This window comes from Panthera uncia, chromosome B4, assembly GCF_023721935.1.
Source record: "Panthera uncia isolate 11264 chromosome B4, Puncia_PCG_1.0, whole genome shotgun sequence".
Classification (NCBI taxonomy): Eukaryota; Metazoa; Chordata; class Mammalia; order Carnivora; family Felidae; genus Panthera; species Panthera uncia.
The window spans coordinates 11,258,118-11,285,315 of record NC_064809.1 but is presented as its reverse complement, the minus strand read 5'-3'; the positions used below and the strand labels follow the sequence as shown (position 1 = coordinate 11,285,315).

Below are 27,198 nucleotides of genomic sequence, written 5' to 3'. Positions count from 1 at the left end.
GTATGTTAACTCTATTGGCATTAAATTTTTTTAAATACTATTTTAACAGTGGCAAATACCAAACTATATGTTTGCCAAGATAATTTCTCTTACACACACACCAAGGAAAAACCAACTCATATAACTGGAGCCATCACACTCAAGAGACACTGGGAAATCAGCTCACCCTTTCCTCCTCTCGTAGAACTCTAACTGTCCCTGTAGACACTGCGTTCTCTAAATTCTCCAGATAAAATACTCTAGTCTCCCTCATTCCGATGTTACATCATCTTCCCTCACAGGGGATTGTTTCCATCTACCCTAAATTTCAGCTGTGTCTTCTGAAGGAGTTCAAAACATGCCACCCCCAAATCTGCCGTGCCGACATACTGAATGTTTTGAGTTAAGAACAGCAAACGTACAAAAAACACTCCTGACCTTCCTTCCTTTTCTCAAAAGCAGGAGATGAGATTCCCACGTGAAAGATGGCCTTTCTCTACCAGAAGGAAAGTAACACTCCTGTCATCAAGGTTGAGAAGTTGAGAACAAGAGAATTCTGCACAGACCTTATTAAAGTAATTCCCATCTACCTTTAAACTCCCCCACAGACTTTAGTCACCATCCACAAGCCTCTCTTTGCTTCATCTAATGCAGAAGTTGGCTTCCCTATTTCCTTGTGTCTTCATTCCACACGAAGGCTTCCGTACCCCGTAAAACTGATGTTCACTGCCTTTATATGCTTTTCTCCTACTGATCTGTCTTCTGCCAATTCAATTCTCACAGCCAGCCTAAAAGACTCCTTAGGAGGGTAAAGGAAAAGTGTGCCCCTACATTTCTGTGTCCTCAGGTCCCACATTCTGACCCTCACCCCGCCTACGACAAATGGTGAACTGCACTGATTTAATTGGTGTAGCACTCTCCTCGCTCTAAAAGAAGAGATGAATTATCATGTCTACATGTTATGGTTCTAAATCTCCAAGGATTTTTAAAAAAAGCATAGTGCCCCCACAAAATGCTGGCCACTCAAATACAATCATAAATATATGTTAACTGATGCCAGTTGTCACACTTCTCCAGGTTAAACATGACCAGTTGCTTCTGGCTCTCCTCCCAGAACTTGATTTCCCACCTTTGACCCTTCTTGTGGCTCCTTATGAAACCTCCAGAAGTGCTCGCCTATTCTTAGGCTGGTTTCAGAACACTGGGAGACAGTATTCCATGACTCTTGCTTTTTTTTCTCTCTCTCTTTCTAATGTGGCTTCAATAATATGTCATTTAGTTATGATTTATGTTCTAATTTTCAAGTACAAAGTGGAACTTGAGCTGGTTAGCAAGCCCTGTTTGAACAGTAAGGTTGTGCATACAAAATATATTTCCCACTGTCATCTGAAGCCAAGTCTCAGAGGAGGTAATCTCTAGCCAGTTCGACACTCAGAGTCACTGGCTTTGGACAGAGAGTCGTATGACCCAGCCCAAGCAGTCTCCAATCTTCCAGGGAAGTTAGGAAGGGAGGGAGGGAGGGAGGAAGGAAGGGAGGAAGGGAAGTTGGAAGGAAGGAAGGGAGGGAGGGAGGGAGGAAGGAAGGAAAGAAGGAAGGAAGGGAGGAAAGGAGGGAGGTTGGAAGGGAGGGAGGGAGGGAGGGAGGGAGGTTGGAAGGGAGGGAGGGAGGGAGGGAGGTTGGAAGGGAAGAAGGGAGGGAGGGAGGGAAGTTGGAAGGAAGGAAGGAAGGAAGGAGAAAAGCAGGAAGGAGAAAAGAAGGGGCATCCTAAAGTCATCAGTGGTGACAAACACAGACCTGAAGTCAAAACTTCAGAAGATGAATCCTCCCACTATGTACTACCAATAACAGTACGTGTTTGTTCCATTTGGCCCATCCTACAAATCCAGGCTATAATCACGGCTCCACAGGTCTGAATGTCCACCCTCCCGAGTACAATGCATCTCGACAGTGCGAACCTTAATACACCGCGACGTGCAACCTCTCCACCTGTGTCTGGCATGCCAGTCCTGCACGTGGGGAAAAACGATCCATCCCCAGCACGCCCCCCTCCCCTCCCCTGCACAACGCGCCTGTCTCTTCCCGGGCACAACGCGCTCGCCACATCACCCCCCTACAGCCGAAACAAACACGGTGATGTCATGGAGGGCTGCGGGTTTGGGGCTGATGGCTCTCTCGGCCTGTCTCATTTCTCTCAGGCCTATGGGGTCTTGCGAATTAATTCTGTCAGACCTCCCCTTGGAAGGAGAGAAAAACGTCCAAAGGTACAGCCCTGTGTCTGGCCATTGGCTTGGCTTCTCGGCTTCTGGACGTGCTCTAGCACATCCCCAAATACTCAGATTTCAAAACCCGCTTCCCTCAAGGCTTACCTCCCTATGTACCCAGAGCTATACTGATCCTTCCTCCTCATGTCCCAGGGGAAGTCCGTGGGGCCGCAGCCCTGGCCAGGACTCCCCCTGATCATACACATACACATAGAGGTCACAGCCTCTACCTCCCCTGCACGGCTCTGGCGGACCTTCATCTCGCACACCATCTCGGGAGCTGTCTTCATCTCCCCAACATCCCCCCCAGTACCATCCCCCCTATGCAAAATGCTGCAGAGGCTACCCACCCCCCCTGCCCCTGGAGGAGGTAACAAACCCTTTAGCCTCACGGGCGGGTACCTCTGTGCTCTGACCCGGCTTCCCTGCGCCTGCTCACATTAACCTTCTCCATCATTCCAGCCCCTCTTCCAGACTCAGCCCGCACACGATGTCTCTCTCTGTCTAGAAGTGTTCCAGCTGTTCCATCCCCTGAGACCTCCCTCCCCTGCCGCCTTTCCAGAAAAGCCTTGCCTTCCTTCAAGGTCACTCCGATGCCGCTTTCTTCTGACTCACCAGGTGGCTATGATCGGTGCCTCTCCTCAACCCCATCTGCCAGGCGTCTGTGCCCCTCCTGCAGTGTGTCCCAGCTACCTTACACACACTTGATGGATGTTCCAGGAAAGCTTCCTCTCTCACCATCTCAGTTCCTCGAAGACTACTGCATTTGACTTGCTTTTGAAAGCGTGTGTACTGGGATCATTAAGGCTCAAGAAATGAAATCTAGGGGGGGTACCTGGGTGGCTCAGTTGGTTGAGCGTCCAACTTCAGCTCATGATTTCACAGTTCGTGAGTTTGAGCCCAGGGATCCTTTGTGTGTGTCTCTCTCTCTGCCTCTCTCTCAAAAATAAAATAAACATTTAAAAACTGAAATGAAATCTAGGAATTCAGGGACGCCTGGGTGGCTCTGTCGGTTGAGCCTCCAACTCTTGACTTGGGCTCAAGTCATGATCTCACAGTTTGTGGGTTCAAGCCCCACATCAGGCTCTGCACTGATGGCATGGAACCTGCTTGGGTTTCTGTTTCCCTCTCTCTTTGCCCCCCCCTCCCCACCGCCCCGCTTGCTTTCTATCTCTCTCTCAAAAAATAAAACTAAAAAAGGAAGGAAGGAAGGAAGGAAGGAAGGAAGGAAGGAAGGAAGGAAGAAATGTAGGAATTCGGCTCAAATTAATGCCAATATCTTTCCAGAAGGTAGTTTTCTTGCTGGAAATTTAGAGCCATTAATAGAGGCCTTTTCATATTTAAAATGCTGGACAAGCTGTAAACAGGAGAGGCAAATCTCAACCAGAATTGTTTTAAACTATAGGGGTCTGCCTTTAGGGCACCATATTTCCTTCAGTCTACATTTTAAAAGAGAGTATTAAGTGTCCCATGGGAGAAGAACTGACAACCAAAGAGGGAATTCTCTGCTTGTTCTGATGGGGATTTAATGTATCATGTTGAAACTATTTTTTGTTACTTTTTAGTGTCAATTTCTCTCTTTGAAATGAATGTAGATTTGTCACTCTCAAACATTTTGTTAAGATACAACTAGTTACGTTTTCAAAGTACCTGAAGATTCTATTCACTGAAAGAAATAAAGCTTATAGAAATTTTTTAGAGGGAAGGGAATACATATCACCTTTCTCAATCTTTCCTGGTGGGAAATTGGTTTACTCCAATGCAAAGGGCCTGCTGTGTCCTAGGGACCTTGCCAGGTACTACAAATACACTTGGATCTCAGCTATCACCCCTGTCCTCATGGACCTTTCAATGCAGTGGAAAAGAAAGACAAAGGAAATGGTTAATTACTCTATATTGTGGTGAGTGGTTCAAGGGAGAAAAGTACCAGATGCTGCTGGATGTCACAGAAGGGGCAGCTAAATCATCTGGCTTCCTGCAGGGAAGTTTCCTAGATCAGAGCGTCTCAAGGGTAAAGGAGCCAACAAATGTCTTGAGGGTCTGGCTACCTGGCATCTTCTAATTCAGAGGCGCCGGGGCGGGGCCTGGGAGTCTGCATTTCTAACAAGCTCTCCAGAAGTGCTGATGCTTTCCACCAGACCACACTCTGACCAGCAAAGCACCAGAAGACCAGACCCCACCCAAGGCCAGCCCAGCCCGGTGCTGAGGAGAAAGTACATTTAAGCAGAAGAGGTGATGTGAAAACAGCTCAGCCGGAGGGGAGACCACAGAGGGAGCCATTCCTTTTAATCTATCTTAAAGAGGTAAATGAAGGCAGGCAGGAAATAATTGAAGGCTAGGAACATTTCTGCAATCTTGGAAGTGAGATGCAGCCTTCTTAAGTAGATGTGAGAGCTATCCAATTCAGAGTAATTAGAAGACACATCTACATTAGCTAACAGTCTGAACTATTAAAAAAAATTGTTAAAGGGACCTGCGTTATTTCAAATACTTGACGGCTCTTGAACCTACAGCCACCCAGGGTCACTGCCACATCTCTTGAAGTGAAAAGGCAATCGCAGGCATCTAGCACACTGGTTTCAAGACCGTACCACTTTTCATTTTCCCAGTTGGGTTTCTTTTGAGGAGAAAGGACAAATTTCAACTAGATCTGTATCCTGGGAAACCAAATTCTAAAAAGAACAAGACTCTGTATAATAAATGTAGCACAGGACACTATTCGAAAAGAGACACAATGAAAAAAAAATCTAAATGATATATTGACATGATGGGTTAGTTCGTTCAAAAAGTAGATGCAGGTAAGTAGTGTAAAAGGAGACAAAACTGCACACACGAACTGAACTCCTGAGCTCAGAGACTATAGGATCCGGAGTACGTGTTCGGAAAAGCCTCACTGCCGTCTGTTCGTCTGACTTGACAACAATATTGTGGAAATATCAGGCATATTTCTTGCATAAGTAGTTTCTTCAGAACAAAATTTCCATTCAGAACTTTGTACTATACTGCTTGACATTATTGTATTTGTAAAGGAAGAAAAACCACTCATTCGAAATTATTTTTTAAGCAGGAATACTATCTTTTTGGAAAAATCATACCGACAGCATGTTAAGAACAATGGACTTCATAATAACTTACTAACAATTGTCCTCAGACTACCTAAATGAGCTAAAGCATCCATGCCTGCAGAAAAAAATATTGTGTCACTTCACTAAGTGACTATGTTTTACAAAGTAAAAACTGCTGGCCATAATGCCCCAGGAAATTACACCAATAAGCAACTTATTTTTCAGCTTTACTGTGGTATAAGTAACAATGAGCAACTAATTCATGAATACTCTTGGAGGGTCAGGTTAAGGTGCGTCCCCTTGCTCACCTACTTCTACAATCTTGAGGTTTTAAAAAATGAAGGAAAGAAAGAGAGGAAGAAAGAAAGGAAGAAAAAGGAAGGAAGGAAGGAAGGAAGGAAGGAAGGAAGGAAGGAAGGACGGACTGCATTATCCCTTTCTCTTCAGACTGGACACTCACTAAAAGAATATCCAATGCTTGAATGAAAACTTCTTTCTGCAAGACCTAAAAGAAGGTCTGCAAGACCTTTAGATCTAAAAAAAGTTACGTATGGATGTATAAAAATGTTCCATTAATGAAAGTTCTGTGGCTTCCTGAACAGATGGACTTATCCCACAAACAGCACCTGTGAATCGAGACCCTGCTCAGCGGCTCCCCCTGTCCTGCCTCACCTACCCTGGGCCTCTGTGAGATGACCCAACGTCCCTCAAACCCAGTCTGATGTCCAGAGCAGCATGTAAGAAGGCTGCTCTCCCCTTGTTTCTAGAACATCCTGGAAAGGTACAGAGACGGCAAAGGATCGGGCAGGCCAAAGAAGGAATAGGAGCTGGGCACAGGTGTTTAGCACACCTCCCTGTCCTGAGGCTGGATGGGGAGAGCGGAGCAGGTTTCCCGGATTACAACTGCACCCCCGAGAAGCATTCCATATTTCCCAAATTATTCCCCGGTCTGCAGCTGGCTTCCTCCCACTGCACTTCTGAGAGGTACTATCTTCATTTTCTTGACAAGAAACGGGCACAAAGGACCAACATCATCAAACACACCTGAAATGGGAGCGAAGCATTCACGTGTTTCATCTGAAACACAGGCTCTGAGGCTGGTCCCTGGGCCTCTTTCTAGTGAATTCCAGAGTACCAGAGGCAGTGTGGGTCAGAACACAAGAACCACAGCAGCCCCGCATCACCACAGAGGGGGGAGCAGAAAGAACAGCACATCTCACTGAAACCACAGGGGAATTTTCCAAACCTGATTCAATATCCTGTACCGGAACCTGGCCAAGCTAGTGAGACAGAGTCCTCAGTCTGCACTGAACATACCAAGGGACTTTTAAAGACAAGGAAGAGTTATTTCTTTCATTCTCCTAAGGGAAGCCCTCCAAGGGAGCCAGTGTGGGTATGTGGAAAGGGCTCTGAATTAGGAGGTCAGAAACCACCACTCTGGATCCACACCTGCTCATGTTAGCTCTGTGATCGTGGGCCAGTCACTGAACCTCGCTGGACCTGTCTCTTTCACCTGAACGTCAGAGAGCTGGACCAAGATCCCTAAGCTCCTTTTCCGGTTCTAAGGCTCGGTGACTAATGTTAGCGGAAGCAGAGTGGAAGACAGACAAGGAGAGCATGGGTTTCCATAGTTATTTTCAGCAAGAAAACCAGCAAAGCTGACAGATTCTCGGTGATTCTGCAACTACACTGGGGATCCGGCCACCTCGTGCTGCTGGCCCTGTTCCTTCTGCCAGCAGGGTTTCCTTGGGCTCCCACAGGGCAACCTTACAGGGCATGCAAACTTGTGTGATGTAACTTCTGGAAAGGCATCTTCTCCCACCATCCTATTCCCACTATTCCCAGCATCTAGGAGGATGTCCTCTGCACACGTAATGATCATATCAACAGCAAGTATCTGGAGAGCCCATACTACATGCCAGGTGCTCTTCTAAGTGCCTTACGCGCATTGATTCTTCAATCTCTCCAACAACTATCTGAGCCAAGTACTAATGTTATCCCCATTTTCCTGACAATGGAGGCACAGAGTTGAAATCATCTGCCTAAGATAACAGAGCTTCTAAGTGATGTCATTGGGTGAAAACTTAGGTAGGCTCATTCCCAGGTCTTCACCAATATTTTATACTGCCTCTTTAATGACAGCAGAAAGTAGACAATTAGAGGCTCATTCTTTCACCATTAATGAGCACCCCCTACATGCAGCGGGTTGTTGCCTACATCAAGAATATGTGGCTAAGCATCTGACATCAGCTTAGGTCATGATGTTGTGGTTCATGAGTTCAAGCCCCACGTCGGGCTCTGTGCTGACAGCTCAGAGCCTGGAGCCTGCTTCAGATTCTGTGTCTCCCTCTCTTTGCCCCTCCCTCCCTCGCACTCTGTCTCTCTCTCAAAAAAATGAATAAACATTAAAAAAAAAAAAAAGAACACATAGCCCTGATTTAAAGAGACAACACGCTGACACCAGATGGATCAAATCATAATGGGAAAGCTCTGCCTGGTATTACTTACATGGCCTCTGGAAATTTCATAGGAAGTCCCAGTTCCTCATCTGTAAGATGTGGATAATATCTACTTCATAGGATTACATAAAACAGTGCTCGTAGAAGTCCCAGCTAGTTTCTAAATTATGGCAAACTGAGAATAACTATATTTAAAATCTCAAAGGATAGGTATAAATTGCTCTAGACTTCAGTGACCTAGGTTGAGACAAGAGCTGGATTCTGATTTTTGAGTTATCAATTTTTTTTAATGTTCATTTATTTTGAGAGAGAGAGAGAGAGAGAGAGGATCCCAAGCAGGCTCTACACTATCAGTGCAGAGCCTGACACTGGGCTCGATCTCACAAACCACAAGATCACAACCTGAGCCAAAAGCAAGAGTCGGATCCTTAACCGACTGAGCCACCCAGGGGCCCCATCAATATCTTAATTGAATTAATTCACATCTATTTCAATTAATCTACTGACACGTGTTGACGTCAATCATCTATTGAAATCTATAGATATTTACTTCTTACTACAAGCACTCAGACTCCTACCTGTTGTTTCTAGAGCATCCAAAGTTCCCATGGTGGTTTCCTAACAGAAGGGAGGGCTGGGCACCCTAAAACATGGAAGGCAGCCCCACTAATGAAAAGCTCTCTGCTGTCCCCCCAGCTCCATCACGCACTCAAATTATACTCTATACCTCAGGTTCTCCTTCCATGAAATGATACAACAGTTTCTGCTCTCACCTCTCCCACAGAGATATTCCGAGCTCTTACTAAAGTAGAATGGGTGTAGTCATGCCTAACATTGCATCATCCCTAACACGTGAACATTTCAAAGCTCCAGAAGGCTTTTATGTATTATTATCTTACTTAGGTACCTAGACGCAGAGTTTTAACAGTCTTGAGGGTATATTTACCAAATTCAGCAAGAAGAATGTTCTGCTCTGCAGCAGAAACATATAAAAACACCGAAATGTATTTAAAATGTGTGTGCATCGGGGCACCTGGGTGGCTCAGCCAGTTAAGCTCCCAACTTTGGTTCGGGTCATGATCTCACAGTTTATGAGTTTGAGCCCCGCGTCAGGCTCTGTGCTGACAGCTCAGAGCCTGAAGCCTGCTTTGGATTCTGTGTTTCCCTCCTTCTCTACCCCTCTCCTTCTTATACTCTGTCTCTATCTCAAAAAATAAATAAACATTATAAAAAATGTTTTAAATGTGTGTATATGTACATGTGTGAACATGTGCATATGTGTATATACATATCCACACAGACGTACGTGAATATATGCACACAGGCACATGTATACATGCGTATATTCAGCACATCAGCTCTGACACCAGATCTATCACAACACAGTACTTGTTCACAAATACCCTTGCGTGTGTTCGGAGTCCCCAGTGATACCTACCACATGTCTAAAACATACAGTAGACACTATTTTAAAAATATTTTAAAAATGCAAATGGCTAAAAATTGGATACTGAATCCCATTTATCAAATTCCATGCAACTACTATTTTAGAAATGATTTTTGTTACATACTTCTTGAAAACTTCAGACAGTCGCCTAAGACTCTGGCCTCAATTTTAAGCTGACTTTGAGAAAAGATGGTCCGTCATACAGCTTTAAAATAGTGCCTGTTTAGGGGCACGTGGGTGGCTCAGTCTGTTGAGGATCCAACTCTTGATTTTGGCTCAGGTCATCTCACAGCCTGTGGGTTCGAGCCCTGTGTGGGGCTCTGTGCTGACAGCACAGAGCCTGCTTAGGATTCTCTGTCTCCACCTTTCTTTCTCTCTCTCTCTCTTTCTCTCTCTCTCTCTCTCAAAAATAAATAAACATTAAAAAAAACTAAAATGAAATAAAATAGTGACTGTTTAAACCACCTCAATGATAACCTTGGACTTCAATTATGTAAAATTGATTCTCCAAATGACACATAGTTTAAATGATCAATCATAAATAAAACCTCACTAAAATAATTTTTCTGACCAAATAAATAATGTCCAAACCATGCAGAGAACAGAACTGTCACAACATCAAAGTTTAACAGAAAAAAAAAACAACAACAACAGTAGACCTTTGATGTATATTTATTTATTTGTCTGGATTTGCCATCTTAGTCTATCTTGGGACTTCTGAACTTCATTTTTCCTACTGTGTGATCCTCTAATACAAGCTATTCTGGCTTTTTTTAAAGCATTAGGTTACAAAATATATACACACTTCTGTCGGAATCATTTAAGTGAAATCTGTATAAATCGTGAGCTAAGTAAGTTCACAGAAGAAGGAGGAAAGCATTTGCCAAGATATATTGTTAGAGGAACTTTGACCAGCAACCAGCTCACACGAGGCTCACTCCCCAGCCACGGGGTTAGGTGGCAGGGAGCAGGGAGGTAGCACTCTAGATAGGATGGAAACAAGCCTGCAAATAAGGGACACTGCCTCTAAACATGTGATGAAACATGTTGTTTCTTCAACAGCTCTAAATACCTGCATTGTCACATACACAGTAGAAAAGGTGGGTAGAACAGCCAGACTGGATTTAAGTGTGCTCCGTGGCCACAGGAGAATCACGTTCCCCTCCTCTTCTAGAATGCCCGCATGGGCGGATACACCTGCCATCCTCTGGGTCACAAGGCCAGAGAGGGCTGTAAATCAGAACAGATTCCTTCCTTACCCTGGTCCCTCTTCCCTTACTCAGTACCCAAGTTCATGCTTCTAATCTCCTTCTTATCCCTGGAGTCCCCCACCTAACCCTGGCCTCCACCCTCACCATCACCTCTTCAGTTCAGGGCTGGGTTCAGAAAGCAGACATCACAGGCAGAAGCAGGAGGGACAGAGGTAAATGCTGTGCCATGGGGTCTCAGAGGGCAGGGCTACCCAGGCAAGGACAATCATGGGAGGATCTTCAAGGAAGGGCATCTCATCTGAGGCATGGCCCGCTGACGCAGGTAGGAGAGGTGGGGAGAGGCAGAGGCTTGAATCGTCTGTTCAGGAATCATCTGTTCCTTTTGGGGAGATCTAGACTACAACACGGGGTGTGGGGGGGGGCAGGGAGGTGCACACTAGACGGAAAGATCACAAAGTGGGACGCCTGTTCACAAGTGAGTTTGGAGTCCATCATGCAGGTGGTTTTGTGGAATCAACATCAGACATGCATTTAAACTCTTATTTCACAGACAGCCTGGGTGGCTGAGTCGGTTGGGCGTTCGAATTCAGCTCAGATCATGATCTCGCGGTTTATGAGTTCGAGTTCCGCATCGGGCTCTGTGCTGACAGCTCAGAGCCTGGAGCCTGCTTCGGGTTCTGTGTCTCCCTCTCTCTCTTTCTTTCAAAAATAAATAAACAATTTTAAAAATTAAAAAATAAAATAAAATAAACTCTTATTTCTCTTATTTCTAGTGCTGTGGGAGCAGGGACTGCTGGAAGGGAGACTGGCCAGTCCAGGAAAGCCACACTTAAGGCAGTATTTGGGAAGCAGAAACCGTAGGCTGGAGAGGTCCCAGAGGTTCATGGTCACTGCATGGATGAACCAACATGCCCGCTCAGGCCAGTCTGAGCATCCCTGTTTTGCAGTAAGGGGTACCACCAATTCTATTTTCCTTGCATTCTTGGAGGTCTGCAAGCAATGCCCAAGGAATTGATAATAAAATAAAATACACTGATGATAATAAATATAATTGACAATAATTAAAAAATCTGATTCTGGATCACAAATCAAATAAAAAATGTTCTTGGATTATGTGGACAGGGTACCACGTGAAGCCACTAGAAAGCATCGAATGTAGCCTCTCTGGCTGTAAAACTGTTTGGCATCAGACCATTTTTTATTTCTCATATACACACAAAACGTGAAGATGAAATAAACAGTGGGTATCAACTGTGGGTACAAACGGCGGTCCACACAAAGCTGAGCGGACTGTCTACCCGGCAGGGAAAGACTCCTAACTCAGGAGTCAGACCCACAGGGCCCCCAGAACTAGAGAAGCGTAGGTATAGAGGAAAAAAAGGGAGGAAGCACACCAAATCAGGCAAGATCGAGGTCGGGTCTCCAGTAGGGCCATAGGGAAGAGTGTCAGCTCTTCCTTGTCATTCGATGCTTCCCCAGAGTCGGATTTCAACAGGTCCGGGATGGGCTGTGTCCACATTCCAGGAGGCCTGGGGTCACTGGACAGACACACCCACACATGCGTGCTCCAAGCTCGGCAAGATTGAGACCTTAATCACACAATGACCAAATAAGGGACCCGCATCCCTCAACCTGTTTTAAGTGAATGACTTTTTTTTTTTTCCAAAATTCAGGAACTTTCAGTAAGGGTTTTCTAGGGTAGTCAGGGTTCTAGAATCAAAAACGATAAACCCCCCTATTTGTTATCACATGGCCTTTCGCCATGACTTTTCATACTTCCTGCCAGTGTCCTTAATTCCAAAACTACCTTCCCAAAGAAAGGTCTCCCTGTGTTAGAATACCACCTTCTAGACAGGTCAGATAGACCCTTAAAAAGCTGTGTTGGTGCCCAAGAAACTCAAGCTTTACCAGCTTAGCCATTTTCAGTCATTGGAAAAGTGGTTTTGTTCACCCTGAATCAATGAATTTCTATTGAAGCGTATGTTTCCCTAACACACACAATAAACTGGCGCTTGGCAGTGATTTATACAGTGAACAGGGCCAGCCAGCCATGAGAACAAAGCCACAGGAACAGAAGCCAGCCAGATTTAAATGAGTTAATCTACGGGGAAGCCTTTCTCTGAAGGCTATTACTTAATACAAAACCAGCTGTCCTCACCTTTTGGTGTTCAAGCCACCTCCCTTCAAGTTAGTCTGCACTGAGAGAAATGGGTCTGGTCTAAGAAAACCAGAGAATCAAGCTACGGCAAGGAGCATCCAAGCCTCTGGAGCCCTGCTGTGGCCGGTTAAGTGTTGACTCACTCTCTCTCCAGAAGGCCCAGCCCCGCCATGCTTCCGGCAATCCACCCTGACCTTGGCCACAGGGGCTCCTAGGTTTTGGCATCTGCCACCTTTAGCAGCCCCCATCCCCTTCCCATACACACCTGTTGCTGAGTTGTGCTGACCTGACCAACTCCTACGCCAGCCTCTTCAGGCCAGGAACGGCCACTAACTGTCCCTCTTCCTTCTGCCACCCTTAAAGAACCAGGCTCGCCTCTTGCACCCAGCCAGTGGCCAATAGCTGGGCTCCCCACTAATGGGATGGCAGGCTCACGTCAATTCCCCTGGCTTACAATGAAACCCGGCTCTTTGAAAGGGACCACAGTTGAGTGCCGTCCTAAAGTGAAACCTCTCGCCTCAAGGAAACTGTCTGGCAGGTTTGTGCGTGCACATCTTTCCACACTCCTGAACACAGAAGGGCGTTCCCATCCCCTGGGCGGGGAGACTAGGAGGCAAGGACCCTAAACAGCTCTTCTCAACACAGAGAAGTTGGTGTGTTTGAATCATGAGGTGGGAGCAGGGGAGGTACCCCACCATAACCTCCAACACACTCGGTCTAGGATGGGGCCTGGGCATCAGGATGTTCGGAAAAGCATCCCAGGTGATTTTAACCTGCACCCAGGGTAGAAGATCACTGATTTAGGGAGAAAACAATGGAGACGCTCAGCTAGGATTCTCCAATGCACCCAGATGGAGAATATCCAATTTCAAAGCGGGTCCTCCCCAGATCCCTCCCCTCAGCAAGACAATCTCTGCAGCTGCAGAGTATCCTTGGGAACAGCACGGTGAACTCTGGTGCCACGCCTCATTCACACGGTGCCTCTAAACCAGGCTGAGCCTCGGTTCCCCCACCTATTAGGGATCTTCTAGATACATTTGTTTTGCTTCTCTTGTCTCCATTTTCCAGCTTCATGTTTCTCCTTCTCTCCTCATCTTGCATTTAAATGCACACTCCTATATATGCCTTTCTGCCTCTCCAAAAATGCACAGGGGGTTCTTGAAATTCAATTTGGGTAATGTCTGCCCTCGAAGTAAATAACACCATAAAAACTATAAGCTCTATAATCCAATCAGGGGATGGAACATTAAGAACGTGATATTCCATAAGGCATAAAACACTCCATTCCTGAGACTATAAAACCAACCATTCTGCTGGAGAAACTCATGCAGGATCATATAGACCCTGCTTCTTAAATGCCAGATGAGACCAGGAGTTCTCTGCTACACAGCAACTGTCTACTGTGATGTTAGTCATTTTTTATTCCTTTTGAGCCTGTTTTAATATCTATTTATCAAGTAGAAAATTCATTTTAGAACCACTTTCAGAGCAAGTATAAAGACATCCTTAAGGATAAATTAGCTACATTACTTTGATTCTATGAAATACATAAATCTCTCACCCTGCATAAGCGCACAGCCCATAAGAGCACAAGCCATCTCTCAGATGGGCCTGCTTAGATCAAAAATGGCACAGAAACACACAAATGACTAGGGTACAGAGCAGAAGCAGGCATAAAGTAGGTCTCCTTGGGACCCCATCTACAGTGATATAGCTGTAGAAAGTACCAAAAGATTTTTTGTGCTACGTCATTTCAGAAAACTTTAACATCCACCAAGCCCAGATCACAACCATGTTCCAGACTGGCTGGTCAACTGGCCATCCCAAGACCCTCAAACTCAGTGAGTCTAAATCAGAACTCACCACCTGCCCTCCAGTGCTTGCATTTCTTTCTTTTAAAAAAAAAAATTTTTTTAATGTTTATTTTGTTTTTAAAAGAGAGACAGAGTGCAAGCAGGGGAGGGGCAGAGAGAGAGGGAAACACAGAATCCGAAGCAGGCTCCAGGTTCCCAGCTGTCAGCACAGAGCCTGACATGGGACTCAAACCCACCAGCCGTGAGATCATGATCCGAGCTGAAGTCCGATGCTTAACTCAATAAGCTACCCAGGCAACCTGCTTGCATTTCTGATCTCAGTTAAGGAGCTGCTATCCACCCCAGCTATCCAATCAGAAACGTGGTAGTTATCCTACAACCCTATCTCCTCTCAACCCTCTCTCCACGTCTTCCAAATCCCTATGTCCTGGAGATTCCATTCTGTGCACACCCGCATCTCTGTCTCTTGCATCCTGGCTCACAGCTCCTGTTTCAATGTGTTGCTTCCCAGACTCCTCTGACGACACTGCCCCGGTGCACTGAGGCCCCCCCCGCCGCGTCCAATCTATCCAATGTTCCACCACAGTAATCTTAATGAAACAATCCTGATCACGTTGTTCTTGCATTAAAACCCTTCAGTGGCTATTCCATCGACTATAGAATGATGTTCCAAGTCCAAAGCAGGGAATATGATCCCCTACAGTCCAACCTCTCCAACCCCATGTCCCCATGCCTCACCTTGAACCCTCTGCCCTGGTCAGATGAGCTACGTGCCGTTCCCAGCACACTAGCCTGCCTCCCGTCTGATGCGGTGGCTCCTCCTGGTCAGAATATCCCCCTACCTCTCTGCACCACCCCAAAATATACTCATTGTGTGAACCCACCTCCTCCAGGAAACGTCTGCTCACACCCCACCCCGAAGGAAGCACCAGACAGCCCTAGCCTTAAGCCTCTGGCCAGTCTTCTCTCACGGTATCTACAACATGATCACACTTACTCAGTAACACAAGGAAGGCAGAAACTATCTCTTATCTCTTCAACCTCAGTGCCTAGCAGTGCCACCTGGTGCGTAGGACTTTAATAAATATTGGTTAAATGTGTGCATGTTTCAACGATCACATTCTAACAGCTCCAGAACTATTTTCCTGACCGCTCTCATACTTTCAGTCTGGCTGCTTCTGATATGGAACTGCCTCTTATTTCACTTGCAAATCATCTGCGGAAGACCAAAACTACATCAGTACAGGAGATACGGAACCTTCTTATCCCTTGAGGAATCATTTCTCTGTTCTTTGTTCTTCAAAGAAGAATCACACTTCAAGGCCCTCCAACAGCTGGGAGTGAGAAACGATCGAAACGAATCCCTCCAAGTCCCTGCCCTCCCTGCTTCTCAATGCCCTCTCCCTAGAAGTGATTACTGACTCAGGCTCAGGGTTGAGACATTAATTAAAGTAGAATGATTGTGGTGTAAACCAAGACTGGCTCGTGATGTCTATATCTGTGGGTCCCTTGCCCGTGTAGATGCAGAATAACCCTGAGAATAAAAACTGACTTCCCTGGTTGTGTGGCTTCTAAGCCTATGAGGGAGTTACCTGAAAATAAAGGTGCCATTCTCAATTCAGCAGTGGCAGCCCCTGGGCCCCCGGTGGAGGCTCTGGAAGGCTCTGGGCCCACCCAGAATTCTACCTAACATGTCATATATTCGCGACGTGGCTGCAAATACCCTCTCCCCCAAGTGCTGATTTCATATTGGAAGATAAGCAATTTAAATAAATGTTTCATTAACATAGTGCTTTCCTGCTCAATGCTAACGTACTGAGAGTAATTTGTTTTCCCAAATTCTCTTCCATAGAATCGTTTCATGCAATCCTCCACAGGACAATCTGAAACTCTTTGGGTCCCTACTAGACAATCCAGAGAACCTAGAAACCAACCAAACAACCAAACAAATAAGCAAAAACCCTTACACTGAAAAGCTGTTGAGACCTATTTGTTCTGGAACACATGTCACACATGCTGCGGAACAGGACAGACCATCCTGACCACTTTGGTGGCCCTGGGTTCACACTGATGGCAACACAGCATCATTCAACAGACACTACTGGTCCCAGGGAGACAAGTGGGAGAGGTGGGTTACACAGGAAGAATGTGAGTATGTAAGATATTGTTTTGACGCCCTATAAGGCGTGTTCCCATTCCGCTTTGCTTATCTGTACATGGATTCTTGCTGTGTGTGGATTCCAAACCCCAAAAATTTCAAGGATATTTCTAACATCCTTCATTAATAGAAGCTCTTAAAAACTTCATAGCGTAATGCTCAGATACACTCCAAACGTGCAAAAGCAGGTACCATATAAGGGTTTGTTCCCCCAAACCTGTGAGACTCGGGGCAGCAGCATGATCACAGTGATGTGGGCAGCTGGCTGGGCAGCAAAAGACACAGGCATCTGGGTGGATCCAGCCACAGTGTCTTGGCTTTGTATATGCTACTATGCTAGAGGCAAGATTTTGGTTCTATTACACATGGGAGCAAAAATAAAACCCAATGAAGAGGTGAAGCACTTGAGCAGTGCACTCTGTGGGATGGGCTGGGGGCCATGCACTGTGTGTGTGTGGCAGGAAGCAGAAGACCCATTAAAGAGCGTGGAATAACCCTGGTGAATGGAGTTGGCTCTCCAGGCTCTGCCACAGAGGAGCCACAAGGTGTGGGACAAGTGACTCTACTCTGAGCTCCATCTCCTTCTTGTAAAAGGAAAGAAATGATAACAATACGAGCAGCAGGTGGCTACCCTATGCTAAGCACTCACAACATAGCAGGTGCTGTTGAAAGCACTTTATAAACACTTGTTAGGCACGATCTCACCTACTCCCGAGGACCCCTGTGAGGGACAGATCATTAACTCCAGTTCATGGAGAAGGGCTCAGAGTTCAGGGACCAGCCCACGGTCGCCCAGCTAGGGTGTGTTCAAAACCAAGTCCACCTGACTGCTGTTCTTTAGAAAGAGTAGCTCCAATGACTGCCACAAAAGCTGTGAGATTATATATTATATATACATAATATATATAGTATTTAATTGAAATGCCTTGGATTGTGAGTAGCTTGTTCTGTGAGTGTTCCGCAAGACGAGCAAACATTTCTAATAAATTTTAACTTGATAAACGAGCAATGTCTTGCAATACGAGTCGTATGTGACACTGAACGTCACATGATCACGACTGAGCCAATGGTTCTTGAAATTCACTTTGGTGTACAAGGGCTTTGGGTTGCAAGCATATTTCTGGAACAAATTATACTCGCAAATCAGGATTTTACTGCATATGCAAAATGCTCTGAATGCAACATAAGAACATCAGTCATCATTAACACAGCCCACCCCCTCCAGCGCTCGGATCACCCTCTTTGACCGCCGCTGAGCAACTAGCTCCTGGCTGCATATCCTTCCCCTGGATTGGGACCCAACAATCCAAAGGTGGCTGGAGAAGGAGGCAGTGCCCCCACCCGGGTTACTTACTTTCTCAGAACTGCTATCTCGTTCTCTATGCTGCTTTCCTTGCCTTTCAGCGCCTTCTTCGGGATGCACTTCACCGCAAAGAGCCTGCCACTCGCCTTCTCTTCGGCTAAGACCACTTCAGAAAACGCCCCGCTGTGAACAAAGAGGGAGAAAAGGAAGCGGCTTAGACACAGGAGTTGTGGCTCCTCCGATCCCACTACCAAGGTCTAAGGAATAATAACAACAATCGTCCGCATTACTGTTACTTTTTTTAGCGAGCATAGCTCCCTACTGGACTTCTTGATGCAAACAAGTACCTTCGTGCAATGGGACATGTGGATGTCCACGTGGGTTTGGCCACCGCCCGGTGCCACCTGCCACCCCACAGAACACTGCAGCAGTGGCCTTTGAGTGAACAGGGATGCTCCCGGAATGGCTCCTGTGGAGAAAGAGCATGCCCATCCCCTTGCCAGCCCCCACACCCAAGTAAATGACAAAGTAGTGCCAAAATTTCTAGCTTCCTCACAGGTCCTTCCATCCCAAGAAAATTTCAGAGCACGCTGCAAACATTAATTAATTCTTAGAGACAGGTAAGGATATAATTGAAGCATGAGCTGGTGTAACGCGTGGTATTGACATGGGGTTAATTAATTGGCAAAAACACACAAGTTTTCAATAAGCGGTTTATTTTTTTTTAAACAAACAAACAAAAGCACACACGATGCCCCGAGTGGGGGAGACTTTTCTGCCTGAAAATGTAAACTGAACTCTGCAAAGGCAGAGCAGCAAAGGACATTCGGGGTTGGAGAGCTCATTTCTCCGAGGAGGCTCTGTGGTCATCGAGCCTCAGAGCCAGCACCTCAGTGGCCACCATGTCACCCACCCTAGGTACCATACTCGGGCTGGGGGGCAGAACTTCCCTAAGGGCTCAAACAGGAATAGGTTCATCCATTACCCACTCGAGGCCTCAGTAACTTGGGCCCTGTGCACACGGGCCATGGAGAAACCATTGTCCACTGAGTCACTCTCTGTCTCTAGACTTGTCAAGGACCAACTCTTTTTCCTTCAGAGGGACACTACACATGGCTTCTACACAGTTATAATTAGAGACAAATGCTCCTACATCAAAAGAAACCACTAGAAGGACCAATATCAACCCAATACCAGAGCCTGAGGGTCTGTTCTTCAGTCAACATCAAAGAGATGCTTAAGCAAGAATTTCAGACTTTCCCTCTGCTTACCCATCTGACAGGGACACACATCCATCCACAGACCAAAGGAAATACAAATATATAGTTTTAAAGTCCCTTCTGGGGAGAAGAATTCACTCTACTTAGCACAGTAAATTGTGAGTCTTCAGACAGTGTTCCTTCTGGAACATAAACTTGAGATAAATATATATCTATAGAATTATATAAACCCAAGAGGGAGAGGTTGGGGGTTCTACCAAAGAACCAAAGGAAAAATGTCAGAACCAAGATCTTCTGCCCAAATCCACACATCGAGTAGGATTTTCCCTCACAGCACCACATGCCTCGCATTGATAGAAACCTTCCAGAATCAACTAGAACTACGACTATGAAATAGAAACACAAAAAACCTACAACAGATTGATCACAGAGTGATTAATGGAATCAGACGTTCCCAGCGGCGCTTGGTCACTGCCAACGGATTCCGCCTACGGAAACCAATTCTTGGCAACTTTAGGGGATCCCCCGAACCCGACTGTCTCTTCTCTTCACCTCTGTCTCGGGGACAGACTGACACGGATTCACCGCACAACAAGGGTTCTCAGGTGGAAGGAACCATGCACAATCATGTATATGGTCCCTTCTGCTATCCTCCAGGAGGTGGAACAAGGACGATGTTAGAGATAAGAAGAATCAGTGAGGGAAGACGAGGAGTCTGGCAAAATGGGTGACTTTCTACTGGGGAGTCCATGCATTTGTTTTCAGTTTCCCTATTTGCCACTTAGGTCCCTGATGCTGATGACACCACAGTGGTTCCTCTCCTGAGTTTGTTGAACTTACCAGGTCCATTTTCCACAAGGGAGAGAAGCCCTTTAGCAGCAGTGACCACTGCCAGACCTGTTAGACTTCCCCGCTGCCCCCTGCCCCACTCTGCACCCACCACACTCTCTCCTCTTCAGAATCTGCACCAAGAGTAACAGACTATGCCCAACACAGAGGAGGGATTCGGCTTGGGTAGCTATCAAGCGCTCAGAAGAGTAAGCACCTCCTTATTCCACGGACAGTTCTCTCCCTGGAAAACAGAGTGGGAAGTGAGGTTTCTGTGTGAATTGACCCCTGGGGCCATGACAGAAGAGGGAGGGGACTAGGTCCTCCATCAGAGCCAGTACTGGTGGGCTACTGAAAGACACTGAGGTCAAGGTGAGGCACTAGCACTCCTGGATCGAGGGCTCTCTGCCTTCGTCCCTGACTTCAGGAGGGATGGACTATCTGTGACCCTGAGTGAGAGCAGGACAGTGGGACATAGATATGTAAGGGGCTTCACAGGCTAAGCAGCTGGGGCTTGACCACAAGTCACCTGTGAAAGGGGACAAGGCAGGCCCCTGATGGCCAAGGATGCCCCCAAGACTCCAGACATCTCCATCAACAGTAGAATCACAAAGCCAAGGTTACGGTCCTATTCTCTCAGGCTGAAATGCAGTCTGCAATCCCATTTCTGGGCATGCTACCAAAAGAATCAATAGCAGGGACTCAGATATTTGTACACCCATGTTCATTGCCACATTATTCACAACAGCCGAAGGGTGGAAATGACCCAGATATGCATCAGTGGATGAATGGATAAACAAAATGTGATCTGTCCGTGCAGTGGACTATTATTCAGCCACAAAAAAAGAATGGAATTCTGACACCTGCTACAACATGGATGAGCTTTGAAGACATTATACTAAACGAAATAGGCCAGAATCTAAAGGACAAGTATCATATGATTCCACTTACACAAAGTACCTAGGCTAGTCAAATTCATACCCAGAAAGTGGAACGGCAGTTGCCAGATTTGGGGAAGCAGAGAATGGGGAGTCAGTGTTTAATGGGGACAAAGTTTCCACTTGGGAAGACAAAAGATGTCTGGAGATGGATGGTGGTGATGGTTACATAACAGTGTGAATTGTCTTAATGCCACCGAACTTCACACTTAAAAATGGCTAATGTGATACATTTCATGTTATGTTGCACCGCAAGAAAAAATAAAAAGTCTGCCCAGTTCTACTCAATGGCATTACCTGGGGATGGATGCACTGAAAAAACATGATAAATCTTTTCTCTCGTTACCTCCTCAAGGAGAAAGAAATGAGTAACTACGGGTGTTGGGTACCATGTGACACAAAGCGCTTTGGCGCCTGTCAACTAATCCAATTCTTACAGCATCCCAAAAAGTGTACAGGGAGTTAGTTACCTGTACCCCACTGAGGTGCTTTTCCATACACTCTGCCGGGCCATTGTGTGCTGCTGGCAGAAGGAGCCTGCCTCTCAGGCAGGGAGGATGACAGCCACGGAGGGTCACCCTGCCTCAGCATGAGCTGCCATGCTTCCCTGAGCTTGCAAATCCCCACCTCACTTCCTCATTTAGCCCAACAATGCGCATTTACCTCCTTCCACAGACAAAGCTCTCCGGTCTTCCTAGGGGATATATGATTAGCATACATTGTTACTGTTCCTGCAATAAATAGAAATCACTTGAAGACACTTACCCCCTTGCAGGAAAGCTAATTAAAAACACCAGAAGCAGAAACACATGAATGAAGAGTCTGGGCACTTGCAATGTAATTACATAACAAAGTAATGTGTGTGTCTGGGCTAGGGTGGGGGTTGGGGGGGGGGGGCGAGGAGAGAAAAGGGAGGCAGGCTGGGAGGGGGCCCGTGGCAGGAAGGAAGTCAGCAAGAAAAATGATCCGAGTCCATAAAGGCTTCAGGCAACCCAATGAAATAAATTCCTAGGAACACAAGCAGGGACAGAGAGTTACAGAGTTTTAAAAATACAGAGAGGTCAGAGGAGGCTGTACTCCATCAGCTGTGAAATACAAGCTCAGCACATTTAAAACTGAACGCTGGTTGGGGCCCCTGGGTGGCTCAGTCGGTTGAGCTTCCGACTTCGGCTCAGGTCATGATCTCGCGGTCGACGAGTTCAAGCCCAGCGTCCAACTCTGTGCTGATGGCTGGGAGCCTGGAGCCTGCTTCGGATTCTGTGTCTCCTTCTCTCTCTGCCCCTCCCCCCCACTCATACTCTGTCTTCCTCTCTCTCTCAAAAATAAACATTCAAAGCAAATTTTTTTTTAACTGAACAGTAGAGACTTCCAGCCAGACTGAGCACACCTGCATCTTGAAATGGCAGTCTGTGCGGTGGCCTGCTCCTGCCTGGCACCCAGGACCCCATGCTCTCTGCAGTCTGCCTCCCCAACCCCCCCCCCCCCCCCCCCCGCCTGCCTGGGATCAGGTGGTCTGGGCCCCCTGAGGAGGGAGGGGTCTCCCAATAGCTCAGTCCAATGCTTCTTCTTGCTGTTCATCCTAGCAGTTTCCTGTGTGGCCTCCTTCCTAAAACTCGCTTCTGGGTTCTACAACACAGTTCTTCCCTCCTCCTCCTCTTCCTCTTCATCCTCCTATCAAAGGTTAGTGCACCCCCAGGCTGCATCTCCAATCTCCCTTCATCCTACTCCATCCCTTCCCCCTGGAAAATCTGTTATTTCCAGTTTCCACCACCTGTCTCCACATGGCCCCCTAACCTTTATCTAAATTTTAATCTCACTCATGTGCAAATCTCATCTTTCCAGCTGCCTACGAGAGCTTTCTAGCTCAACCTCCCAACCAGCCTCTCGAGAGCAGCGTCACCAAAATTACAGAACAGTATCTTCATCCCAAAACTTCTTCCTGGGTGCTGTCTCCCATTTCTACCAATGAGATACAAATGAATGTCTGCATTTCAACAATGCAGCCAAGAAACCTGTTTCTCTCGTCCATCTCTCGTTCAAGATCCCTGTCTGTTCTTCTATCCCTGCACCACTGCCCGGGTTCCAGTTCGGGTTATTTCACTCTGGACTACTTCCAGGACCCTCTCCTGGCCCCTCTGCCCCCAGCTGCTTTCTCCAACCTGCTACTGGAATTACTTTTCTAAAGCAAAGATTATGTTGCTGCCCTACCTAAAACTCTGAGGTTTTGTGTCTAGAAGGTAAAGTTTCACCTCCTCTGCAAGTTATCGATGGCGCTCAAAGCTCTTCTCAACTTGACCCCAGCTTTGCGGGCTCATCTACTCTAGAGCCACCTTCGCCAACACAAACACGCCCGCTATACACACATCACCCCTACTCCCACACCACATCAGTCAACTGGCAGCTTCCCAAACACTCCTATGCCCTTTCAGACCACTGACCTTGCTTCAAGTCCTGCCCACTTCTCCACTTCCTCGGACATCATTCCTTTTTCTTTCTGCTTGGCGAAATTCCACGTATGTTTTAAAGGACCCAGCTCATATATTTCCCTCTCTTGGTAGGCTTTCTCAGTTGCCTCCCCACCCGAAGGCCCTCATTCTGAGACTTGTACATTTGGCTTACACCTGCATTATCCCACTTACACATTCCACTGGGGCCTTTATGTACTTTCCCACGTGACAGCAGGTGTCCTAAGCCACGCTTTCCTGTGTCTCCATCCCTAGCAATACCAGCACCAAACTGGATGATCAGTTTGGACGATCTGAGGCTCTAGTCTGTGTCCCCATCTAGCTTTCTACATTTCCCCTGTGCCATAGACACCCAAGATAAATGATACACTCTACTGACCTTCCTCTCCGTGCTGAGGGAAATAATACAGTCCCTTTCCTCCTTCATAACGCATTCCTCCACATTTGTATGCAAGTCTATGCAGAAAGAACCTCAAAGCTTTCTCTCAAAGCATAAAAATTCTTTGAGACTTTCCCGATACATTTTAAACCCCCAATGTTTATATAAAGCAGCACTATCAACGATAAGCCAAATTATGGAAAGAGCCCAAATGCCCAACGACCGATGAATGGATTAAGAAGATGTGGTACACACACACACACACGCACACGCACACGCACACGCACACACACACACACACAATGGAGTATTACTTGGTAATGAAAAAGAATGAAATCTCGTCATATGCAACAATGTGGATGGAACTGGAGGGTATTATACTAAGTGACATAAGTCAGTCAGAGACAGACAAGATATCATATGGTTTCACTCTCATATGTGGAATTTAAAAGAACACAACAGACGAACACAGGGGAAGGGAAGGAAAAGTAAGATAAAAACAGAGAGGCAGGCAAACCATGAGAGACTCTTAAATCCAGTGCTGGAGGGGAGGCGGGTAGGGGGATGGGCTAAGTGGGCGAGGGGCATTGAGGAGGGCACTTGTTGCGATGAGCCCTGGGTGTCATATGTAAGGGATGAACCACTGGGTTCTACTCCTGAAGCCAAGACTACACTGTAGGCTAAATAACTTGAGAATAAATTAATATTAAAAAAAGTGCACACTTGTGTGCCAGAGTGCTTCAGTAATATTCTACAGTTGCAGAATCCCAAGATCACTCTCTGTCCTGTTAAAAATATAAAATCAGTGACATTGTGAGATGATATTTCTCCCCATAAACCTTCATCCTGGTTAAATAAGTCAAATTTTGGAGGACAGAGTAGAGGGCAGATTTTTTAGATGTTTGAAAGGACTTTAGAAAATGCATGTTCATGGGAGAAATAAAAATCCCAGTGTTTTAAAAACTGCATTTTTCAAGATGTCACAACATACTTATTTGATTTTTAAAGAACGCTAACATTCCATTTTTGAAAAACATACCAAGTCTCCATCTAAATTAAATCTCTGTGACCAATTACTGAAAAGGTCAAACAAAAAATTATTCTTGAAACGCTAAATATTTTCAGCTCCTGAAGATAAGCTGTACAAATTACAAAAGTTGAAACCTTCCCCTTTTTCTTCTACATTTCAAAGAAAATCAAATCTCATCACCTGGAGGCAGCTCGCTCTGATTGCAAGCCAGGCACCCAGGAGGAAGTAAACAATGTTTTGCTAGCTGAATTTCCAAGACTTGAGGAAATGTCACATTTTCTATATTGACTAAAGAATCCTAAACAACTACTTTTGCTTTTAACTTCATAAATGATGGCTTTGAAAAGGGCCGTTTCTTTTTGCTTTACCTAGTCAGCTGTGAGAAGGAACTCCACCGTGGTAAGGGTGGGCCACCCAGGACTTAGACTGTGTCTGCTATAAAGCCCTCCCCGCCCCTCCCCTGGGCTCTGGGAATTCCTTCATTCCCGAGTGGCCTGAAAATGCAGCATTTAATGGTTTTGTGAACTACCTGCCTGTTGTTAAAAAGAAATTCCTAGAGCCACTCGGGAAGCCATACCTTACCTCCAGATCTGCTGCTATATACCGTCTCATCCCTGGTTTCAGCTCCGCAGTTTCATTTACCCACAGTCAGTCAAGTCCTGGAAGCACATGAGTCCCCTCCTAACAATATGTAGCCTCATGCTCTGTCACAGTGTTCACCTCGCTTCATCTCATCAGATAGGCGTTTAATCATCTCACGTCCTCACAAGAAGGATGAGTACAGCACAAGAAGACATTTTGAGAGAAACTATACCCATGCGACGCTTATTACGGCATATTGTTAAAATTGCTCTATTTGATTGTTACTGTTGACCAATCTCTTACCATGCCTACGTTATTAATTACACTTCATTGTAAGCATGCATGTATAAGAAAAAACATACTATATGTAGTGTTCAGTGCTATCTGCAATTTCAGGCATCCACTGAGGGGGGGCAGGGGCAGGGCACAGATGAGGGGGACCAGAACTCAGAGCTCAGCCATGCCCAGAGCTACGCTGGCTAACCCACCTACTCACTACCAGTTATTAACCGTAAAAGCAAAAACAAGATTCGATGAATTCTGCTTTCCAAATTTTTAAAAAATGTTTATTTATTTTTGAAAGAGAGACAGACAGACAGAGCACAAGCAGGGGAGAGGCAGAGAGAGAGAGAGACACAGAATCCCAAGCAGGCTCCAGGCTCTGAGCCGTCAGCACAAAGCCCGACCCGGGGTTTGAACTCATGAACTGCAGGATCATGACCTGAGCCCAAGCTGGACACTAAACCAACTGAGCTACCCATGCACCACCCGCTTTCCCAATTTCTAGTGATCTTTACCATGAAGTTGTTAAGAACAAATATCAGAGAGTATTTAGAAAGGGTAGTGCATGTGCTGACTGCTTTAAGTGCATATATTTTAAAAACAAATTATTTTCTCATACAACAGCAATTTAATCACAAAACAGACATTTAGCCTCCAACAACCTACAGCAACTTGCACACTGTAGATGTTCTACCAATGTCCATCCAACTGAACTGGTGATACCTTAAAAAGACAAATGCCCCTGGGGCGCCTGGGTGGCTCAGTTGGTTAAGTATCCGACTTCGACTCAGGTCACGATCTCACGGTCCGTGAGTTCGAGCCCCACATCAGGCTCTGTGCTGACAGCTCAGAGCCTGGAGCCTGCCTCGGATTCTGTGTCTCCCTCTCTCTCTGCCCCTCCCCCACTCAAGCTCTGTCTATCTCTGTCTCTCAAAAATAATAAACAAAAATGTTGAAGAATTTTTAAATATTAAATGACAGATGCCTCTGATTTTCCACAAGAATCAGGAATTCCAGAGCTGTCGTTCTGGTTCACGATAGCTCACTAAACCAATCGCTCAGTAAAATTATATCCATCCCAAATTAGACCAAGAAATAATCAGATGGCACTGAAACAATCTGCCCTATTCGCTTAGAGTCAGCTATTATTGGATCATTGCCTTCTTGTTCTTTTTAGTCATTCAACATACAAATCAGATTGACTGTGTTATTAACTGTATTAACACCGTTGCCGCTAGCCCATTACCATTCCTGTGCCCTGTGACTGGGCAGACAGACGTTACCCCCAGGCCTCGGGCCATAAATTAAAATGTTCTTTTCCACTAAGCATACTATTTCCCCCAGTGTTAGGCCAGGACGATATTAAAGGCTGAAGGGAGGAAAAAATGGAAAAGAAACCACACAGTGAAAAATGAAGGTGGTGACCCTTGGCTTCAGAGCATCAAAGAAATAGACAGATGTCTTTTAGACCTATTGTTCCAGACCAGAATCAACTCTTAAAGTAAGAAAACCTGTCTGCTAACTCTCACGATAATCTTACTGACCCCAGAGAACCCAAACAGATAAAAACAGTAGTGGGAGTCAGATGGTGTGAGCAACTCTCCAGGCAGAAATTAGA

At 46.0% G+C, this 27,198-nt stretch overlaps 1 protein-coding gene across 3 annotated transcripts in view; it reads right to left on the bottom strand.

Annotated features, from left to right (window-relative positions):
• Positions 1 to 27,198, bottom strand: part of CAMK1D (calcium/calmodulin dependent protein kinase ID) — a 507,262-nt gene that overhangs the window by 255,682 nt on the left and 224,382 nt on the right. For all 3 annotated transcript variants that reach the window (XM_049626848.1, XM_049626847.1, XM_049626850.1), the window contains exon 2: positions 17,908 to 18,039. In XM_049626848.1, the coding sequence (XP_049482805.1) occupies positions 17,908 to 18,039 (132 nt within the window). The remainder of the gene's footprint in view (positions 1 to 17,907; positions 18,040 to 27,198) is intronic.